Genomic DNA, 22,675 nt, shown 5'->3' on the forward strand with positions numbered 1-22,675 from the left:
TTTTAATCTTCAATGAAACCAAAAGCTGGCATTAGGATTTTGTTAAAGTTGTTTGTGGGGTTGCCATCCTCCAGGCAGTGGCTGGAGATCTCCTGGAATTACAACTGATCTCCATGCCACAGAAATCAGTTCCCCTGGAGAAAATGACTGCTTTGGAGGGTAGACTATGACATTATACCTTGATGAGTCCCCTCCCCTCCACAAACCCTGCCCTCTCCAGGATCAACCCCCCCCAAATTTCCCAATCTGGAGCTGGCAACCCTAGTTGCTTGCCCCTCTTACCCACCCACCTACTAAAGTCTGAAATGATGCTCTTTATTGACATAAATGACATCATCTTCATGATCTGGGATATTCCTACCTGCTGGGCAGTTGCATCGTTGGCGGATGTCTCTAGCTTCCCGATGTCTTGGCAAGTTGAACTTTAATCTCTGTAAAGTGGGGGGAAATCTACATTAATAATGATGAAACCTAAAACTCATGCATGTGAAAAAAGGTTTTGAAAGAAATTCAGCCTTGAAATACAGTGACTAACAGACATCTGGTCCTGAGTCAAAGATAGACAATTGCATTCAACTTTAATCTCAGCATCCATTTGATTGAAAGCAGGCAAAACAAATTCGACAGAATTTCTAAATAGGGACTGCAAAGACAAATGTCTGCTCTTGCTGTATAAAGAGGCTATTTTTCCTCCGAAAACTCAGTGGCGAATAAAATAATTGTGGGTTTGAAGCATATGCTGGGAGGCAATCTTGTAGAAGGTAACACTTGTCTTTCAAATATAACAGCCACAAGGATTAGACAAATTAGGCCCCATTTAATAGTACGCCCACCTGTCTCAGAAGACACAGCGTTGGACTCTTCAATGAATGGACTTCACACAGCCCTGGTTCAAATCTGTGTTCGGACATTATTTAGTGTAGAAAGTCATCTTGTTAGTGTTGGACTGATCCCTCATGACTATCTTATATCTTAGGGTGGATACAGACAGTCATTTTAGCCCACTACCATTATTACTTTCCCTCTCTCTTCCCTCAGTGGTTTGCCACCGTGTACAAGCTGCCAGGCATTTGCCGGCCACCAGCAGGCAACCTAGGCAAATGCACAGCATGTGAGACATCATTGTGCTGGCTGAGGGAGGGCTCCTGTGCTTTGAGTGGGGCCAATTTTAGCCTCAAACAGATTGATTTTGAAATAATTGGTTCCACACAAAGCACGGGGGGCACTCCCATGGGCAGTGCAATGATGTCATCACACAGAGACCAGGAATGAAAAGCTCTGGTGAGTACCAGTACCCCTCTTCCACTGGTTTCCTAGGAGACCTGGCAATGCTTGTCCCCAACTAGGGCTGCCAGACCCCCGGTGGGGGCGGGGGATCCCCTGCCCCCACCCTCCCACCCCCGCCCCTACCTACCTGGCCAGTGGTGGGGGCGCGCGCCTTCCATGCGCACCCCTGTGGTGCTGCATGCCCCCATGCACAGCAGCCGCCAGGATCAGGCCTGTTTTGGCCTGGATCGGGGCCCCTGTGGAGCGCGGGAGCGTTCCTGCGCTCTGCAGGGGCTCACAACGGACCCAATCTGCATCAAAATGGGCCCAATCCACTCCAAAATGGGCGCGGATCAGGCCCGTTTTGGTGCAGATTGGACCCATTGTGGGCCCCTGTGGAGCACAGGAATGCTCCCACACTCCACAGGGGCCCACAACGGGCCCAATCCACACCAAAACGGGCCCGATCCGTGCCCAGTTTGGCATGGATCGGGCCTGTTCTGGCACGGATTGGGCCCGTTGTGGGCCCCTGAAGAGCGCAGGAACGCTCCCATGCTCCACAGGGGCCTAAAACGGGCCCCTATCCACGCCAAAACAGGCCGCGTGGTAACGTCACAGCGTGCACGCACACACCCCTCAGGTAAGAGCCAGGTCCAATCTCCCGCTGGGAGATCGAGGAGGCCTAGCAACCCTATCCCCAACATAGTACCATGTGAGCACCAGGGTACCCTCCAACACCTTTCCTGGTCCCCCCAAGTGTTTTTAGAAAGTGGCTGGCACCAGATAGGGCTCGTTCCTGGCAGGGCTTCTGATTGGCCTTTAGAGAACCAATTGGTTGTGCAAATTAAAATAACATTGTTTCAGTAGCAGCTGCCACCAGTGTTGGTTTTATTCTTTCCCTCCTCTTTCCTAGTGTAGTTTTAAAATTACTCCTCCATTCCACCAAGGCTTCCTCTTTGTGGTTAGCTCCACCTCCTGTAGTAGCCATTTTGTGTTTGGCTTTGCCTCTTGGGGTAGCCATTTTGTGGCTGTGCTCACTACTGTGTGTCAGAATTCCAAAGGTGCCCACAGGCTCAAAAAAGTTTGGGACCTCTGCTCTAGTCAAGTATGAAGTGCCCTGGATGTACGAGGCTGGACTACCTCTATGGATTTTTTGAAAATCAGATTTTTCCAAAAGCGTATTGTGAATGCTTTATCTGATACAATTCAACATGGAATTGCTGAAGTGGTTTATACTTTCTTTACCAGTATACACTAGAAAATAAGCCATGAAAGCGATTTACATATTTTTCAGGAACTCTAATAACATTATACCAGAACTATGAGGATCAGTATACATGGCCATACCACAAATCAACACTAAAAAAACAAAGAAAATAAAACTGCATCTAGTCTGTAATGTAGTCATAGTATTCATCACAAAAGCTTCTGTCACCAGTACCAGGAATGTGGAATTGGTTATAGAATACTCAAAGCATTATGGGAACAAGTCACATGGTGTATACCTATACTATTACAGGTTGGGCAAACATCATTCATTTTTGACAACTCTAATGTAATCCAGCCCTCCATAATAAAAGTTAACTATATATTTTTCTGGAATTCTCTTTTTTTCTGCTATTACTCTATGGCACTCTGAGCTTCCTCAGAGTTATAGACCATCCTGAACATTATAAACGCTTTATTATTAACACTAAAGGCAAAATTTACATATCCACAAGAACTATCTTTCAAAAATTGTTATATTGCCAACATGGGAGGAAAGTGATAATACAGTGTGTGTTGTACATATTTTCTAAAGAAATCTGACTTCCTGATGTTCTAAGACCAAAATCTTTCCAAAAAGGTCCTATTTTATTACATCACAACTCAGTGTTTACAGAACTACATTAAATTCTTTACCACAGACAACTGAACACAATTGTCACTTAGCAGGGAGCTAGACTTCAGTTCTGTCATGTATTATATTTATCTTTTCTTACCCATGTACAACATGCAAGGAAGCCAAGACAGCCAGGAATAGTCACCAGAGGTGTGTACTGCCAGCCAGCCCAGCACCACCACCACTGAGGTCGGGGGGAGAGTGAGCAGCCAGGCAGTCTGCCCAACCTCTTGCATGCTGCCACCAGGAGAATGAGAATGTGCAGACAGCTCAGGCAACTTCCTGTGCACCACCGGGGGAGTTAGCGGCCAGCATGGCCTCCTGCGCAGCGTCACCCAGGAGTGGCTGGCCAGCCCACCCGCCCAGAAGTGGGGCAGTGTGATGTCATCGCACCAGGGGCCAGGAGACCACATGCAAAGAACATTACTGAGGTGAGTGCTGGCCCCCCTCCCTCTTCCCAGGGCCCGGTATTTTTCTGGACCCTGTCTGGCAACCCTATTCTGGTAGTAGCGTGTGTAATAGCTTTGGGTTTGCTGTTGTGAGGTAATTTTTAAATTGGGCCTAAAGAGTACAAAGTACACTGAAGTAGGAGGTTCAACAAAACAATAAAGAAGATTTATTCATGTACAGATAGGTTTTTTTGAAAAACAGAACAGCAGACCAAGTCTCCAGTCAAGGGAAAAACCTAACTAAGGTACTTAAATTTAAGTTAGTTATGGCTTCAGGTTATGGTTGAAATTTATTTTAATGCTTGCAGTTTCAAATAGGCTGTCACTACATAACCAGCAGGTTGGATCTCACACACAGGATTCAACCTACACCAGCCTCTCCTTTCCCAAGAGTCAAACTAAATGGTACAAGGTCTGCTCGTCACCAGAGATGGGCCTCACAGCTGGATCCTCTGTCCTCTCCCAGGGGTAGAACTAGACCATTCTGCAACACTGCCGGGCAGAGCTACCATAATACTGTCTGCTCTTTTGCTGAGGTAGACACCAACTGAATTGCTGCTGCTGCATCTCCCTCCAACATTTCAAACCACCTACCCACCCACAAAAGGTGATTGGATGCTGGGGAAGCACTCCCATAGGCTCAGGGATGAAACAACTAATCAGCTGTCCTTCAGAGGCAGGACAGCCTCCTGTCCATCACAGGCAGCAAGAGAGCTCTCGTACGTGCCACGGCCGCTGCTGCCCCTGTGCTGCCTGCGCCGGCAGGGACAAGGGGCACGGCGGCGGCGGTGGCAAGAGAGTAGGCCATGGCCACCGCAGCTCGCTCGCTTGCTGCTGCCGCCGCTGCACCCCTTGACCCTGCTGGCGCCGGCTGTAGAGCGCCAACGGTGGCCGTGGCAAGAAAGCGGGCGGCGGCGGCAGTGAGAGCGGCGTGCTCTTGCAACCACCGCCTGCTTTCTGTCTGCCACCGCTTGCTCTCGTGGCGTGGGAGCGTGCCCCGCACCCAGGGGCACGCTGCGCCACCCGGGGAGGGGGTGCCCCAGGGAGCGTGCCCCCCCCCCCGCTGGCCAGGAAAGCAGGCACGGGGGAGGGAGGGTGGGATTGGGAGATCCCCCGCCCCGAGTGGGGGGATGGGAACCCTAGGCGGGTGGGTCATCCTACCGGCCTCCTGCCAGTGAGGGGGATATGTATTTATTAGATCATTGGCCACCTCGTCCCATGGACCCTGTTGTTGAGAAATGGAGTGCAATGTGTACACTATATCAGGATATTTTAAAGAATGTATTTATTGATTGCTACCAGTTTGGTGTAGCGATTAAGAGCAGTAGGACTCTAATCTGCAGAACTGGGTTTGATTTCCCACTCCTCCACTTGAAGCCAGCTGGGTGACCTTGGATCAGTCACAGCTCTTTCAGAGTTCTCTCAGCCCCACCCACCTCATGAGGTTGTGGGGATAATAATAATACCCTTTGTAAAAAGCTCTGAGTGGGTGTTAAGTTGTCCTGAAGGATCAAATGTTATTATTTGATGGCGTTCTTGGCTTATGCCCCATAGACCCTGATAGCTATGTTGTCATCCTGGAGTATGCTCTTTAGCCAAACTCTGAGACACATATGTGTCTGTGCTTTGGGAACATTCAGATCTTAATCCATATCTGAACGCTTTGCGTCAAGAAGACCACTGGCAATGAGAGATTCTAATTCTGTATCTTGGATCTCAACCGTGTGTATAAAATTTCAGCAAGGGCCATAAATAGGACATCTATTTCCTTCAGTTTAATATGTAACCTATCTAGTACATTTTTATCCTGCCTTTCTCCAAGTTGATCAGGGCAGTGTTCATACCTGGCATTGCAAGACTTCATTGTCCTCATTTATATCTCCAAGTGTTAAATATCTCACCATAAGGATTTGCCATCTCATATGGTTACAGTGACAGGAAGCTGGCTCCCCTGGCACAGGAAACAATTACACCCACATGGTCTCCCCATTTCCCTTGTTACTGGAATGTATCGTTTCTTCTGGCAAGTTCAGGGATGAGGCCATGATTAGAAAGACTCTGTGACCAGTCATCACCATAACAAGTGAAAAAGTAAAGCTCTGAGAGAAAACTGAATTCTTTGATATATTATTCATAGCTCCAAACTGTGACAGAATGCAGAAATGCATTGTTTTCAAGCTGCAGAAAGAAGGTTTTGCCAAGTCAGCTTGCTAGTTCTTTACAAAGAATGCTGCCGTGGGAAGCAAACAGCCTAGTTGAGCTCTCAAGACAGAATATAGCACTTGTTGGTTCTTACTAGAGATGAGCACGAACCTAAATACGAACCAAAAAACCCCACGGACCACCTCGGTTCAGGGTTTGCGAACCAGGGTTCGTGAAAGTTTGTTTCCACGAACTGGACTACTGGTTTATTTGGTTCATATTAAAGGGCCAGTTTAAATGGCCATTTAAACTTTTCCTGCCACTTGCAAGCAGCAGGTCCCTTTAAACTATCAGGTGGCAGGTGGCAGGGGGGATCCCCTCCCTCGCCGACTGCCAGCTGATAGTTTAAAGGGTCCTTCCACTTGCAAGCAGCAGGGCCTTTTAAATGGCTCAACCCCAGGCCCCTACCCCCTCCCAAGCCCCAGCCCCAGCTCCAGTCCCTCACTTACCTTCCATCTGATGCTGGGGTGGTGGAGGCCTCCTCCGCTGCCTTGCAGGCCCGCGTGGCAGCAGAGGAGGTGGAAAAGGGCCCTCCCGCCCCCCCAAATGGCAGCCACAGCTGCCATTTGAGGAGCGGGAGGGGCCTTTTTGGCCTCCGCTGCCCTGCGAGCACAGAGGAAGCCGAAAATGGCCTTTCTGCCCCTCAAATGGCAGCCACGGTAGGGGTAGGGAGGGCATTTTTGGACTTCTCTGCTGCGTGGGCAGCAAAGTAGGCCTCCACTACCCCAGCATCAGGGGGAAGGTAAGTGGGGGGCTGGGGCTTAGGGGAGGTGAGGGGCTGGGGCTGGGGGGTTGGGCTGTTTAAAGGGCCCTGCCCCTTGCAAGGGGCAGGTCCCTTTAAACTATCCGCTGGCAGTCGGCGAGGGGAGGATCCCCCTGCTGCCTGCCAGTGGATAGTTTAAAGGGTCCTGCCCCTTGCAAGCAGCAGGAAAGAGCCCTTTAAACTATTAAACCCCACGAACCACAAACTGGTTCGTAACTGGGCCAGTTCCGTGCCAGTTTGTGGTTCATGGAAACCCCACGAACCCCATGGTTTTTTTTTTTCCTGGTTCGTGCCCATGTCTAGTTCTTACATGATCTTGACATGTTTTCCACTTCCCATGATATTCCAGGAATAGAGAAAATGGGAAGAGGGTGTGGGTATGATTATTTTCCATGCCAGTGGTGCCAACTATCCAGAGAGGGGCTGCCCTTCTATGGCAAACTCATCATAAACCCTTTCCCCAAGGTTTCCCTAGTCTCTACATTACACCACAGCAACATGGGAAGAAATTACACAGAAACAGCAGTCATACTTTTGAAGATATATAAAACCAGTCCGTATTCACTAGGCTAAAAGAGGGAATATACACCTTCTGATCTTGATGACTAGAAACAGTTATGGTTTATATGCCTTTACGGAATTCTGGAGCTCTCAAAAACCTTAGTATCTCAGAATATCTACAGACAGACTATTCCTGTCTTTGCATGGGAGGAAAGCGACAAGGTTATGTCACTTTAAAAATTATTTATTAGCATTTTTTTTTGCTCTTCCTCCAAGGCACTCAGGGCAGCAATGATTCTCAACACCTCAATTCTATTCTCACAGTATTGTGAAGTAGGTTAGGAAGAGATTATGTCTGGCTCAAGATACTGCCATTTCCAAATCCATTGAAGTGCAATTCTGCATAGGACTGCACTGTCAGTGAGTTTCAAGGCAGAGCAGGGATTTGAACCCAGTCTCTCAAGTCCTAGTTCAGGCACTACACCACAGTGGCTCTCAGTGCCTCCACCTGACATTCTTCTATTTGAATCAAGGCTGCCATTGGTGAGGCAGAATAATGCACAAGACGAGGACATTTGGATATGGGAAAACAATGGCAGAAAAACTCACATCATAGGAATGTAGGGAAACATTTCAGGTGGAGGGATTTAAAATTAGGCTGCCATTTACAGCGAAAAGCCGATGTTTATTGTAGCATACAGCTCTGCCTTGGGGGTGCAGATTTTGTGTCACCCAGAGGTGAAAAAAATCAGTAACATATAGTTAAAGGTTAACTGTGTGTAGTGCATGCATTTGGATTTTTTCATTTCCAAAAATCCCCATTGGCTGTGCATCTAAGAATGGAAGATACAATAGGCGAGGGGAAACTTTTTGTCCAGACCAACTTCTTTGGACATGACTGTGTCAATTTTCAGATTACAAAGAATTCCTCACTGGACAAAATGGAACAGGCAGACAATTATCCATTATAGTTTATCATGTGGAATATTTTTAGCAACCTACTCTGCAAATCATAGCATTCATAAGACAATATATTAAGGAGGGATAGTGATGGGGAAGACAGTTTTTCAATCAGGTAATAACTTGACTCCTCTGTTCAGACTATTGTCTGAACAGGTAAGGTAATGAATTTTAAACTCAAAACGTACCATATCTTTATTAGTGTCAAATCAGGTCTGCATTCATGAGAGCAGCAGGTCTGGCCCGCCCATTGAGGTCAGCCCGGCAGCCGCCTCAGGGCGCTAAGGCACTAGTGGGGCGTTGGCCCCGGGGCAGGGGTGCGCGCCATGAAGCTGCCACCGCCAGCCAGGAGCACGTGCTGGCGGCAGCAGCGTGGGGCAGCTGAGCAGGCAGCCTCCCATTCAGTTGCTCTGCGGGCCAGGCGCAGCTGGTGGCCAGGGTGGCTGGCTGCGCCTGGCCCGCAGAGCAACTGAATGGGGGGGCTGGAAGGCCCCCCCATGCACATGTACCAGTCCTGTGTGATGACATCACACGCAGTGATGTCAACAAGCAGCCCGGTGTGCACACACGCGCGTGCACAGAGGCAACCATTAAGCTGCCTCAGGTGCCGGCAACGCTGGAATTGGCCCTGGACCATTTTCTTCCCAAATCTCTCAGTCATATATTACAAAGTCCTTGTGTCTCCCCACATTCACTGGGACTTCCCTGCTCAGAACTGAATTCCCAGGTACAGGTAGCCCTGATTCAGACTGAGACTGGGGCACATGGGGGAAATGGGCTTCATCCTTCCTCCCTATATTATTTTCTTGACCTGAAATGGCCTGGGAAGCCACTAATTGCCTCACTGGAGAAACTTATGTAGCCCAGCAGTGTACATAAAATTCCCCAGCGCAGCAAATATTAAATACAAGAGGATGTTTTGAGGCTGGGAAGATAGCACATCAGGAAGGCTTAACTCCCTCCTTCCCCATGCACTGTGGTCCTGCTCCAAGTCAGGCCTCACGCACCAAAGAATTAGGTTCCAAGCACAGAACTCCTAGACCATGTCCAGTTGTTAGGACCTGTGGCAATCACAAGGACCTTGTTAACATGTGCATTGGTTATAAAAATGCCTCTAAAGATAACAAATATTTTGGGGGACATCTGATATATGCCCCAGTTGCCTTTGTACGAGTATGCACATATTCTACATAACTGTACGTTAACTTTCAGATGACTTTGCCTGGACAGGCTACAGAGGGAACTCGCAGTTCTTTTAACAGAAAAAACAAACAGGAGCAATGGTGACCTATTATGGATAAAGTTTCCTTTTTCCACTGAAAGCATTGCACATGCCTAAAATGCCAGTTGCTTGGTTTATTTGTGTATGTTTGTGTTTTAATGTCCCATAAACACTGATGAATTTTGCCCTTGCTGCCAGGTTCTCTCCATGCCTTCCACACCATTCTTAGTCAGCAAACACATTTGTCAGGGAAACATGCTCTAATTCCCGGGTGATAGAAAATGCCAGCCCATTGCTTCCTGCTCTCTGACAGGGCAAGGAAGACTGGACTATGGCAAAGCAGAAGAGCAGCAAAAATGATCCTGCAACAAGGCTACCACTGAATGAACGAACAAACGAAAGAATGAAACGAAACAGAGTGGACAACCTGGATTTTCACTCAATAACAGCAAAATCCAATGATAACATCATAACATCAATCATCATAGGCAGAGCACTCATGTTATCGGGCGTCACCTGAAATACCACACATTTTAGTGCAGACAATCACCATGCTCACTTGCAAGACCTCCAGTGGTACACATTTGCAAGATTTAAATATACACAAAGGGACTCAGTCAGGAGGACTCAGGATTCAGTCCTGCCCGTGGTCATATTCTTTGACTTAGAAGTACTCTGGAATAATCAAAGATGAATGCACAAGTTTTATGGACTGGTAGTGACGAAGGAGAAACACTCTGAGCACACCCAAACATGGACTCTTTTTCATCACCTGTCTGAGCCCTACTGCTGAGAACAAGTTAGGGGGCTCATTCCAAGATCAAATTAATTCTTCGGTGTATACAGGCCAGCCCAGCTTCTGTGCTCTGCACTCTATGCATTACCAGTTTACAACACAGTAATTAAAAAATACTAGAATGGGGCTTAATTTGAGCCAGGGTTCAACACTGGAATATTTATTTCAGTTCCAGTGTTTAATATCTGAAGGATTCATTTGCATGGACTCCAGAATACTACATAGTGGGTGTACCTCTCTTTACAAATACCCTGTACAAATAGTGTCTTACCCTCACAAGAGACTCTGTGCCCCCAAGCTTATGTGGCACTTCTCTTTTTATGAGAAGTTGAAAGAATGAGGAAAAATAACTGAAAAGCAAAAACATCATATGCACAGAGAGTCTGAGCTTCTGTGGAACTTAAAAAACTACCAAAGTTAACTTGGCAAAAGCTTTTTTGAGTTAGAGCTCGCTCATCAGATGCATGAAGTCATACATTTAATAGGAAAAGTAGCTACAGCAATGATGAGCTGTGACATCTGATATATGCGCTGTAATCACAAGATCTTATGACACAATACATGTGGTACCTTTTAAGGTGCCACAAGTCTCTGTATCTTTGGCTACAGCAGACTAGCATGAGTTTTATGCAAGGCCAAGTTAGCACAGCAAGCACATAGAAACTGTTACTAGAACTACCCAAACATACCACTTACTGTAAGGGATTAAATGATACACTTAAGAACTAGCTTCTGTTTCCACTTCAAAGCTTGTATAGGAGGGGCCTGACTTGTGTCTTATACTTGGCGATGTTAAAATTATAGACAGTGAATTTCTCAAGGCACATTACTATCTATTAGTAAGTCTTCTCTCTCAGCTGGAACCAATGAAGAGACCAGTTGTCTCTTGGGTGTGACTACACAGCAGGCCTGAAGGGTGAACTGGAAACAGGTAAACTCACCACTACCTACCACACATCAGAGAACACTGTATCTGTGGCTCTCAGACAGACAGACAGCTACTTTGACTCACCCATTGTCTTCTACTTACTCTCTCTGATTGTGAACCATGTCTTGAAAAGCTAAACCCACTTTTCCCCCTGGAAGTATCTTTTAAAGACACGCTGACACTACAAATGTAAACTACTATAAGAGAAAAAAATTCAAGAAAAAAAATGGGAAATGTAGTTCTGTGAGGTGGCTAGGATCTCTAACAGATTTCTCAGCACTCTTAAAAAACTAGAATTTCTGCAACACTTCGGGAGAAACCATCTGTTTTTTGAGTCCTCTGGTCTGTAGTTATGTGCTTCTTGATTCAGATTCATTAAACAGATTTTAAATACAAATTGTTGTGAACTGTCCTAAGTCTCCTACTGGCTCTGCTGATTAAAACTAGTCAAAATCAGCTTTGTGTATTAAAATGAAACTGCCGTTTTAAAGTAGGGTTGCCAATAGGCCTAGGGAAAATGCCCTGGCCCTTTAGTCAGGCTTACCAGACTCTGCCCCCCCCCCCCCCACATTCACCTGGTCAGTGGGTGGGGGGAGCTTCTGACCCCCTCCTGCACGCTCTGGAGCTCTTCTTTGTCACGCTGGGTATGACGTCATTCCCAGCATAACAAGGGAAGACCCGCCCCCCATGGGGAGGCTGATTTGATAAAAATCAGCCCATAAGGAGGTAGGTTCCCCCCTGTGTGTTCTCCCTATGGTTCCCTATCCCCTGACTTGGGCTCCAGGGGACCTGGCAACCCTATGGAGGCTTAATGTTTGGAAATTGGCAGCTGAACATTTCATAGCTTGGAGGTAAATAAAATCATCTTGTAAAGAATGTCCTATTAAGTCTTTATTAAAGAGATGGGGCATTTTCTTCCCTCCAGCCAGTTGGCAAGCCCTTTTTTAAAATGACTTACTTTCCCAACAAACTACAGGTTTTGTGCAAAGGGGTATAGGGTGTGGTCCCTGATCATCCACTGTGGATGTGTTCTTTCTCTCTATTGTACAGACAAACAAACAGCACTGAGCTCAAGAGAACTAATCTGCCCTTTGCAATAAAACCCCACTATCCATGTGCTTATTGGTTAGGCAGCACTACCCTCTCGCCCCACACACCTTTCTCTCCAGAACTATAGTTCAACACTGCTTCTAACAGCAAACTTGATGGCCCCGTTCTACTATTAGTGCAGCCAATAGGTCACTCAAAGATAAAGGTTTGTATATACTGGCAGGCTTTGCAGGTAAGAAGAAATCTGAAAATTAAAAAAAGAATAAACACCTCTCACCACTCCTACTTCCATGCACAATGACCAGTAAACACTGAGCATTTTTATTGTCCTTCAGGACAGAGCCATGGAATATTTAAAATAACTGAATATTGGAAGCAGGAGGAGGAAACAAGGATTTCAGGAGGCAACTTTTCCCCAAGAGCAATTCCAAACTCTCCCATACAGGTTAGGATGGGACAGCTTAAAATACCCACCTCTTGTACTGGACTGTTCCGGTTCAGGCCTAGATAAGCAGTTTCTGCCCAGCTTGAAACCTCAGCTGTTGGGCCAATGGCACCACAGTGCTGGACTGGTAGGGGCGAGACTAGTTGGCAAGATGCTGGTGAAATGGGCTTCCTGAGGATGTAAGGGGGGTCCCACTTTGAGTCCCATTGATCAGGAGAAAATTAGGCTATAAATATTTTAAATAAATCATTCGTCTAGCCCTGAAGCTTAGCACTGTCATGATATTGCATAATGGAGGGGGGCAGGGTCCAAAAACTCATCTCCATACTGTATTTTAATAATTTTAAAATATTAAAAGCAGGAAAGAATGCATATTTAACTGAATGTATATTATACTTTTGAAATAAAATGCTTTCAAAATAAAAAAGACAGCTGCCTTGAAGCATAAGAGAGGGGCAAGATCAGTGTTAGTTTGCTGGCAAATATGTCTGTCAATCATTCCAGAAGTGGGGGGAAATTGGGATTGAGCGGCAGGAGAATAAACCTCAGTACTTCCTGGCTGGTATTATATTTGTATTCACCCTTAGTTAGAGTACACATTCCATCAACAACTCACAAGGCTTGCTTCTAAGTGATTAAATGTGTAAGTTAACATGCAGAGAAGTGTGTGTTTTAATTAGCTTTTAGGTTTCTCAGGTTGATGCTTGGCCCACACAGGTGGCTGAACCGCCTTTTCCTGCTGCACACAATCCATTAATGTTAATTTACAACACGATCCAAAAAACACATTCCATCCTGAAGCCAGCCCCATGGAGCTCCCACACAGTCATCACAGCTTAACTAAATTTACTGTCATGTGTTGCTTTAACACTCCACACTTCCTTCAAAGAATCCGGTGTAGCAAACGGAGAGCTCCGTGGTGGTCTCCTATCCGGCAGGCAATGGCCAAGCACAGCTTGACTCAGTTTCATGTAGGTTCAGACCATCTTAGCCCTTAGTTCTGTGTGTTTTAAACCTGACTGAAATCAATCATATGTGTAGCCCAATCATATACATTTTACACAGAAGTAAGTCTTGCTGTGGGTAGTATTTCCAACAGGCCTGGGGTGTGTGTGTGTTCTGTCCCTTTAATGGAGGCTTAATGTGTAAAAATGGGCAGCTGAAGATGGTCAGGGCATGGAGGTAAATAACATCACCATGTAAATAACATCCCATTCAGCCTCTATTAAAGGGGCAGGACATTTTTTCACCATCCAGTTGGCAAACCTAACTGTGGGCTTTTATCCTTGAATATTTGAGATTAACCTGTACTCCTAAGCATATTTACTAGTAAACAGGTCTCATTGAACCCAATGGATCTTCCTTCCCAAACAAGCATTCAAAGTATCAGGCAGTTAGCTTTTGACAATAATCTTATGTTCTTTTGATTTCACAGAACTTAAGTGTTCCAAATTTTTCCCAGGATAAAATATTAAAAAGCAGGAGAGGATGATATTTAAATTCTCTTCTAACTCCATATTTCCAAGAACTGTGACTTTAGGCCATTTATCACTGAACGATAATCTTACACTGCAGCATCAAACTCTGTATTGTCAGTGGGACCAATAATACACAAGCATTCCCATGGTATCCTTATATACATTATATAAAATAATGAAATTCATTCATTTGACTTGGAAAGCACAAATGTCCTTTGCATTTATGTACTTCTGGCACAGTCAAACCAAAGATAAGCACTTGCAGGTCACATTGCTTTCAATCAGCACAAATTTTACTATCCCATTGAAATCAGTGAAATCCAACATTGCTTCACTTTGGCAGGATCCTGCCCATCATTTCTAAAAATAGCTTGTACTTCCGGGATCAATAAGGGGAAGAGAAAAGAAACATCATGCAAGTTAAGCTGAGCTGCTTCATTAATTCAATGCGTTCGCTTCTATCCACCCTCTGGAAATCCTGATTGCATTTTATACTATGTAACCAATGAATGATGTGAACCTTGCAGCTGTAAAACTCATTAGGGTTAGAATATCAGGAGCCACTGTAGCTTGTTCTTGAGAATGTGGTGGTAAGAGGTAATGACAACTTGAAAGAGAGAAGGGACTTAATACTCTGCTTGGGGGGTGAGTCATTCTATACAGCTCTCTTACCTACTTCCAGTCTGCCATCCATCTCTTTTGTCATCCAAGCGGATTGTATTTTCTTGCTTTCTCTATTCCTTTCTCCCTCTTACCCGATTATCCTCTTCTTTATCTTTCCCCAATATTTCCCCTATGCGTCTCTTTTCCATATTGCTTGTCAGCTTTTCCTTTTGGCACTCAGGGAGAACAATGTAGAAAAAGTTTGTTACTATGCATCATTCTCCTCTCACCTACTCTGGTAACTCCAGTGAAGTAATTGAAATTGCATCTGGATCAACGTAACAAACCATGCTGTTTCCATTAATTTAGGGCAGTAGTTTTCAAACAGGGTGCCAAGGAAACCTATTGTATCTTGGAAACTTATCAGAGGAATCCTCAGCTTGAAAACCAGTAATGGTGGACCAAGGAAGCAGGCCTACCATTATTTAACTTGGACTGAATTGGGCCCATAATTTCCAAAACGTCCTGAGTTTCCATGTTAATGTTTGTGCTAGGCGGGGAGAATCTCACGGCAGTAGGAATGCTTTCTCCAGGCTGTGTTACATTATGATTCAAACTGGCCAGTACCTCCCAATGATGACTGGTGCCACACCATGGCATTGCTATTGAGGGTGGAGCTTTAATGGGCAGGCTTGGGTGATAATGTCGTCTTCTGTATCAAACCTCTGAGTATATAAAGAGGAAACAGTCCCAGCTTCCACTCTTAGATTATACCGACACATAAGACATTCTAAAACAAGATATTTGGCCACACAGGCTATGAGGGAATCACTGTGGATGTTGATAAGTCATCATTTAACAGTGCCAGAAATGAATTTTTGCCAGGGCCAATTGGCCAATGAAACCCTGAGCGCTTCTGTCATCTCTCAGCAATCCCAATGAGAGTCTTAATAGCTGCTTATGGTGCGTATAGCTGGATGTGCTCACAATCTGACTGCAGTTAAAACTGTTTAGGCTTAACAGGACTTGATAAAGGATGTCTCTTTGGAATGTACCAAGACTGAGCTTCATAGAGGATAAGGACCTCTCTAATTTACAGGGGAGTCTGGAGTTCCCAACCTGTATCCTATGTAACGACAGAAGTTAATTGTGAGTTGTACACGTTTCTGACATACATGGTACCACCTGACTCAAATTGCAATAGTGGCATATGTGGAGACAGGACTTTGCTCTCCCCCCAACACGCCATTTTCCTGAGCTGGGAATCCTATCTGGTCCATTAGGGAAATCTATAAGTATACACATGGGTGTCTACCCAGTGGGTCAAATACTGTCAAGCAGGGTGACAAGGTACCCAAGCCTGTCCTGTGACAGATGGGGGGAAAGCATAGACTGTCCCCTATGGCTCAGTTGCATGGTGAGGAACCTACAAGTATTTCTGAGGTACTTCACTTTTCCCTGTATCCTTCTCCCCCACACTATTTCCTCTTTCCTTCCTCCTGGCAGCCTCCATGTGCTCACATTTCCCTACAGCTTTCTCTCCTTCAAACCCATTAAACAACTTACCTTTTATCTGTCCCCATCTTTATCTATATTTACTAATTTACTTCATTTATATACTGCCTTTCTCCACAGTGGGGACCAAAAGCAGCTTACATTATGCTTTTTGCTTCCATATCATCCTCACAACAACCCTGAGAAGTAGGTTAGGCTAAGAGTGTATGCCTGGATCAAAGTCACCCAGTAAGCTTCCACAGCAAAGTGGTGATTCAAACTGGGTCCCCTGGATCCTACTCTGTAACTCTCACCACTACACACTACAGTGACTTTAGAGAGAAATGATGTTGAGCAGTAGCAAGCAGCCGGGCCTGGATGAGTCATGCAAGTCATGTGATATCAAGTCATGTGGTCTTTCTAGGCCTGGCTCCAATGAGTTCTCCCTCAAAGGCTAAAACAGCTGTGAAAAGGGACCTACCCCTACCCCTGCTTTTTCCTGGCAGAAACCTAGCATGGAATACTGACCTAACTGTTACCTGGTTGCCTATCAATAGCCACTGAGGGCATCTGGTTAAAGCTGCAGGAGCTCCTTTAATCATTTTGGACTTTTTAAAAACTCCAATGTTTTTTGTTTTTTGTTTAGATTTCAGATTTTTATGCAACACTGAAGCATTTTCAGGTGCATAGGAAGATCTGTCTTGTCCATTCATGGCTCCAATCTCTGGATTTAAGTATCCACTGATCAGGGCCACTTCACTATTAGTATATTAGATTGTCATATGTGCCACATGGGCCATACAAGCCAAAAAGGTAGGCTGTGGTTTTATCTGAGGTTGTGGTACATGACTTAAAAGAACAGGATTAGTCTAAGCTAATATCTCACGGAAAAAGGTGGAACTGAGTCGTTGCCAAAGGAGCAATGCTTATTCTTGATATTCTTGTATGACTTTTTTAATATGGTAAGAGTATTCAGAAAAAGCTACAATGAGGTGCTTTTTGTATATAGTGACTACTAGTGTGGATACTTCGACATGTTTTCATATATTAGTGTCCTGCCTCCTGGCTCAACCTTCCCAGAAGGAAATGTGATCTTAATACATCAGAGAATGCGACAAGTCAACAAGCCACTTCATTTGTGCTAGCTTCAAACTGGGCTTTATGAATCAGCAATAACCCACCATAATATGTTCTGGACTGAGAACTCTTGAACCATTTGTGGCAGTTCTTCTTAACAGAAGCTTAGCTCTGGCCCACATGTACAACATCATAAGATAAGGTGGTACAGTGGACTCAGCTAGCTGAAGCCACAGACGGAGAATGCCATTTTTTAAAAATGATTCCACCAAGTAAAAACATCTTTTCAATTAAAAGTTACATATCAGGAACAATAGTTCTGGTCCAATTCACTACATGCTATGCTATTTTTTTTTAGCTGCAGAGAGTATGAAGCATTCAAAAATGTGGCTTCCTCCCCACCTCTACAATCTGAAGTTATACAATTTATTCTACCACCTCATTTTGTTACACATGCAGACCAGACCTCAGATACCTTTTATAAGTGAACCACTCCCACACTTCGCAGCACATCCAGTCAGATCTCTTTCCTCCCGTCTCTGTACTTCCCCCCATTTCTCCCATCTGATTGTTCTTCCAAAGGACATTATATCAACTAATGAAGGGCATGGCTGTTTTTAGAGATTAAGGGATTACAATAATTATCTGAGGCCTGGTTTAATTGCATCTGTTTTGTCTAGGCTAATATCCAATGATAAAGAGCAAAGCAATTTAATATAAAACAAGGCTAAAGAATGGGATACCATCCTCCGGATCTTGTGTCCCTCACCTTGGTTTGTGGTCAAGGTTTCCCACTTTGAGAAGTACAAGAAGAAAGAAAACAGTGCCATTCTAAGAACACCCCTGGGAGTAAGCACCACCGCATAGACTTCAGTAGGATTCTCACATCGCAATCCTGTGCAGAGATTCTCTAGCCTAAGCCCATTTCACTTACAGAATTCGTTACCATAACTTATGGTTCTTGTCACTAGCTTAGATGGCTTTTAAAAGAGCTAGTGAACAGCAGTGGTTAGAGTGTCAGACTGGACTCTGGAAGACTCAGTTTCAATTCACCAGCTCTGTCATGGAAGATCAGAGGATAACCTTGGGTCAGCCAATAACTCTTTCACCATCTAACTTACCTCACAGGGTAGTTGTCAGGATAAAATGGAGGAGGGGAGAACAACATACGCTGCTCTGAGAGCCCATTAGGCAGCAAAGCAAGGTAGAAAAATCTAAACAAATTAAAGGGTTAGACAAATTCATGACAGTTAATGTTTATCAATGGGCATTAACTAAAACTGTTAAATCAAGCCTCCATATACAGAAGCAGCATATAGATTAATTCCAGATGCTGCATACAAATAAGCCTTCATGCATCGCTTGTAAACACCTGGAGACATTTGGTTGGCAGCTGTTGGAATCAGAATGCCGATCAGAATGAATGGCGCTTCATCTAATTCTGCAAGCCAGTTCTTATGTTCTGACTAATTCTGACAAGTAGTCTGACTCACACCATCTTTGTGTGATTTTACTGCAATCTTTTTTGGGTATTATTCCACACTGCGCATGAAAAACATTACTATGCTCTAAATTACAAGTGTCTGAACTGAGAAGTTTCTTTTGCTTTCAACAACTTGTGGAGAACAGGTGGCTCTTCCTGGACTACAGTGGAGAGTTAATGGGAAAGAAATGTCAAAGGTCTGCACCCTACCACAAACCGGAAAGTGCACCCTACCACAAACCGGAAAGTGAAAAGGAAAACCCAAGGGTGCAAAAAGAAACAATTTGTTAATTGTGACTTTAAAATCCAACAAGTAACTTTGGGGCTTCTCATTTAGGGATATTTGCATGTGAAAGAGAAAGATCACTTGGTTTGCTAGCAAAAATGAAAAAGACACTTCTCAGAATATTTTCTGGTGGCAGAGAGTTAACTGACCCCTTTGCCTTGCAGAGAGCAGCCCTTCAGTGCACCAGCCCCTGTTAGAGCCAAGACAGGATTCTAAACAACGTGGTATACGATCTGCTTCACGGAAGTTCCTGCCCAGTATTAATGCTATGCAGGATGAGCTCCAGCAAGAAGTGTGGCAAGAATAGCTTTCTCATAAGCATTGCGGGCAAAAAGTCATGCATTTCTTACTAAAGTCATGCATGGGTTAAGCAAGGCAAGCAGCAAGCAGCTGGCATAGACCAGTGAGAATATCCAGGAATGGATGGCATAACAGGTCCACTTTATCTGTCTGACAGAGAAGTCCTACACAGAGTTACTCCAGTCTAAGCCCATTGATTTCAGTCTGGAGGAATTCTGCATAGGATTGCACTGCAACTCTGTTCTATACAGTTCCTAGCAGCACCTCACGATGTATGCAGCTTGCTCTTTGCTGGTGCTTATTCACACTTAAAGTCCTAAAGATTTGTGCCAGAATATCTGCCTGTGAGGCTGGTGCGCAATGGTTGTACTACAGCGCAGCTGCGTGTTTTCTAGTCTTGTACTGGAATAATTATTTGTTTAGATCATTTTTATCCCTAGGAGCTCAGAGTGGCTTACATTGTTTTTCTCCTCTCCTTCATTTTTACTCCCACAACAACAACCCTCTGGGGTAGCTTAGACTGAGCAAGAGTGATTGGTTCAGTGACCTTCATAGCTGTGTGGGGATTTGAACTTGGGTCTCCCAGATCCTAGTCCTACACTCTAACCACCTATATAACACTGACAGCAGCCCCCATACTATTCACTTATGTGCTAATGTAGTAGCTCTTGGGATCAGGATGTTCTCTAATCACTAGAATAACTGCCTTAAAGATAAAATCCACCCCTCATACAGTTTTGAGTTGGGCTGATATATGACTCAGTTGAAACTCTGTGAGTTTCTGCAAACAAATGAATTACACAGAAGCCACTATTTTGGCAGCACTGACCTCTCCGGGCTTTCCACAAAGCTAATAAGCAAAACCAGAAATCCGTTTGATTAAAGAAATGAAGACTTTAATCTGGAACACTCAAGTGAAGAATTTTACTTGGGACCAAAGAATTGTTTATTCTGAGCATCCAAGCCAATCAAAGTCATCAATGCCAATAAATGTCAAATGAAATTCAGGCAGCAGCTCTGGGTTTTTTTTTAATTCAGGAACTGGACACAGCAGAATTTATTCTGAGTCAACATACATAGGAGCAAACTGCTCAGATTTTTATAGGGAAGAATGTTTCTCCATGCAAATATCAACATCATATTTTAGGCTTGCACGAACCAGATCAAGGCCGGTAAGCATGAGCTTGCTGACCAAGACTAACGTTATCCAAACTCATCTTCTGTTCCTGGCTCTGATGAGACCTTGACCATAAACCGTGCATCACCTGTGAAGCTGGATATTTGTGAAGCTCAAATACATTCACATAAGAGAGATGACATTCCATAAGTGATAGGATATTGTTGATATGAAAATGATGGGTTGAGCAAAGCCACAGATTATTGGTACACCTCATGCACACTTGCGTGCACAAAGTCATGGCACTGCTCATTAAAAGGATCTCCATTAATCATGCTGGGAAGAACCCCCTACATGAGATTCTGGGAAGCCGTTGGAATGGAAAATCCTGGGCTAGATTTGACCTGATGCAAAATAACTTCATAATTTACAGTGTAATCGTAAACAGAGTTACACCATTCTAAACCCACTGACTTCAATAGAAGGGTGTAACTTGGACTGTTAGCTTCTGATGCTAAAAGGATGGATGGCATGTAATCCTCAAGAAGAAGGGAACTAGAGATAGACATACCTTGAAATGACATGAGGGGAGCTTTCTTGTGTTAGAGCAGAAAGCTTTCTCTACCTATGAGATCTTGCCAAGTTACTCCTGGTAACAGCAGTTACTTCTGCAACCCCCCCCCCAGTAAACAGCATCTCAAATTTCATTTGCATCACCTGAAAGGGGTTCTCAGCTGTACTCCGTTTGCTTTTCTTTTTCTCAGTCCCTTGCCAACATTGTGTTTTGCTGTAGTCTACCTGCCCCCAGAGCATCTTTGGAAATAAGAAGTTGGGTTGAAGTTCTGTTGGGCAGTTTCTTCTACACTTGGCAATGAACAATGAGGGATCAGGACGCCCTACAACACTTGCTTCTTTTCACACTACCTGCCATGAGATAAGTATCATAGCTTGTTTCTGCCACTCACCCCCCCCCCCCCCCAGTGCCACTTCCATCAATCCGCAAACTACAACTACTGTGAAAACTCTAAAGTAAAAAAAGATGCCCAGGATCCATTTGCCCCAGCAACTGGGGCGCAAGTCTCATTTATCTGACGTTCGGGGAGGCAAGCGTAGCACCAGGTTGCCTACATACAAGCAGGTGTTTGCTTCTCTAGTCAATCTACTTGTGGTTGACCTACCGACCAGCAGACCTGATTTTAAAGCGATCCAGGCAGGCTCCGAGAAATCACAGGACCGGCTAAGAGAGGTCAAATCCCAAGCCCCCAAAGAAGGGAAAGATCAGAGAAATGGCCGGAGAGGCGTTTGGGCCCCCCAGAGACGCGAGTTCTCTCCTCTGCAATCCCCACGGGGAACTTGGCTTTGGAGGAAGGAGGCAAGAGGTCGACAAGCATACGTGAAAACGAAAGAGCAACAGACCTCGGCCAGCAGTTGGTCAACTCTTCCCAAAATAGCTGTCTCCATTTGGCCTGCTGAGAGCCAGGCGGGGAGCGGAGCAGGTCTGTCGGCCTCCAAATGCGACACTCGGGCTTGCAGGTCCGCCGTCCTGAAGTAGAGCAGGAGGCTCAGCACCAGAGAGAGGAAAGAGACTCCGGGCAGCCCCGAAGCCAGCAGGTGAGGCACCTTGCAGCATCTCTCCCCAGCCCCTGGCCGGGGCTGTGCGAGGCAGCCGCTCTCCGAAGCGCCCCCGGGAGCAGCCCCCGTCCAGCCCTTCTCCTCCACCATGCCGTCCCCGTCGGAGGCGGCCAAATAAATAAATAAATAGAGGGATAAATAAAGCGCGGAGGTCCTCCTCCAATCCACACGGCGGGGAAAGAGCCGCGTCCACGGGGGTCCCCGAGGCCACCGAAGAAGGGCAGACCGCAGACTTTTTGTGCACGGAGATGGAGCAAAGAAACAGAAAAGAAAGGGAAGGGATCAAACGTCAAAAAGTACTGGGGGGGCGGGGGGGGGGGCAAACAGTCTGTAGAGATCTTTGTCCTTCAGCTTTGTTTGTCCTCTGCTATTTGCTGTTCGGTTCCTTAGCGGAGCAGGACACAGACAGAGCACGGAGGTCCCCACGAGAGAGAGGTCATTCGCAACAGATTGGGAAGTTGGACGGCGGCTGTTCCTGGCTTCTCTGTAACATGACACACGCGCGCTCTCCCTGCGGCTGAGGCGGGCCGGCCGCGCCGCTTCCCAGAGTCACCTCCCCTGCTCTCGCTCTCTCTCCCCGGCGATGATTTATTTATCTATGCAAAACTGCTGGGTGGGATCGAAGGCTGGGGCTCCCGCCCCCTCGCGAGCCCCTTTCATCAGCGCCCCTTTGAAGTGACACTCACGGCAGTCCTTTACCGCTGCAGGAGCGCAGTTGTGAAGCAGAGGGTGTGTGTGGGG

General features: G+C 45.5%; 1 protein-coding gene across 1 annotated transcript; it reads right to left on the reverse strand.

Moving 5' to 3' along the window:
• Positions 1-293: 293 nt before the first annotated feature.
• Positions 294-22,472, reverse strand: LOC129332723 (collagen alpha-1(XIII) chain-like). The gene is made up of 2 exons (XM_054983950.1): positions 21,719-22,472; positions 294-431 (listed from the first exon to the last, which is right to left on the reverse strand). Exons 1-2 carry the CDS (start codon positions 22,022-22,024, stop codon positions 294-296), a joined length of 444 nt encoding a protein of 147 aa, XP_054839925.1. The 5' UTR covers positions 22,025-22,472.
• Between the last annotated feature and the right edge of the window lie 203 nt (positions 22,473-22,675).

This window comes from Eublepharis macularius, chromosome 6 (assembly GCF_028583425.1).
Source record: "Eublepharis macularius isolate TG4126 chromosome 6, MPM_Emac_v1.0, whole genome shotgun sequence".
NCBI classification, from domain to species: domain Eukaryota; kingdom Metazoa; phylum Chordata; class Lepidosauria; order Squamata; family Eublepharidae; genus Eublepharis; species Eublepharis macularius.

What these genes read in the sequence shown, in the direction of transcription:
- LOC129332723 (XM_054983950.1), bottom strand. Translation starts at nt 22,024, where the DNA reads ATGGTGGAGGAGAAGGGCTGGACGGGGGCTGCTCCCGGGGGCGCTTCG. An exon ending in TTGACCAACTGCTGGCCGAG is followed by an intron (nt 432 to 21,718) that starts GTCTGTTGCTCT and finishes CCCACTTTACAG; the next exon opens with AGATTAAAGTTCAACTTGCC.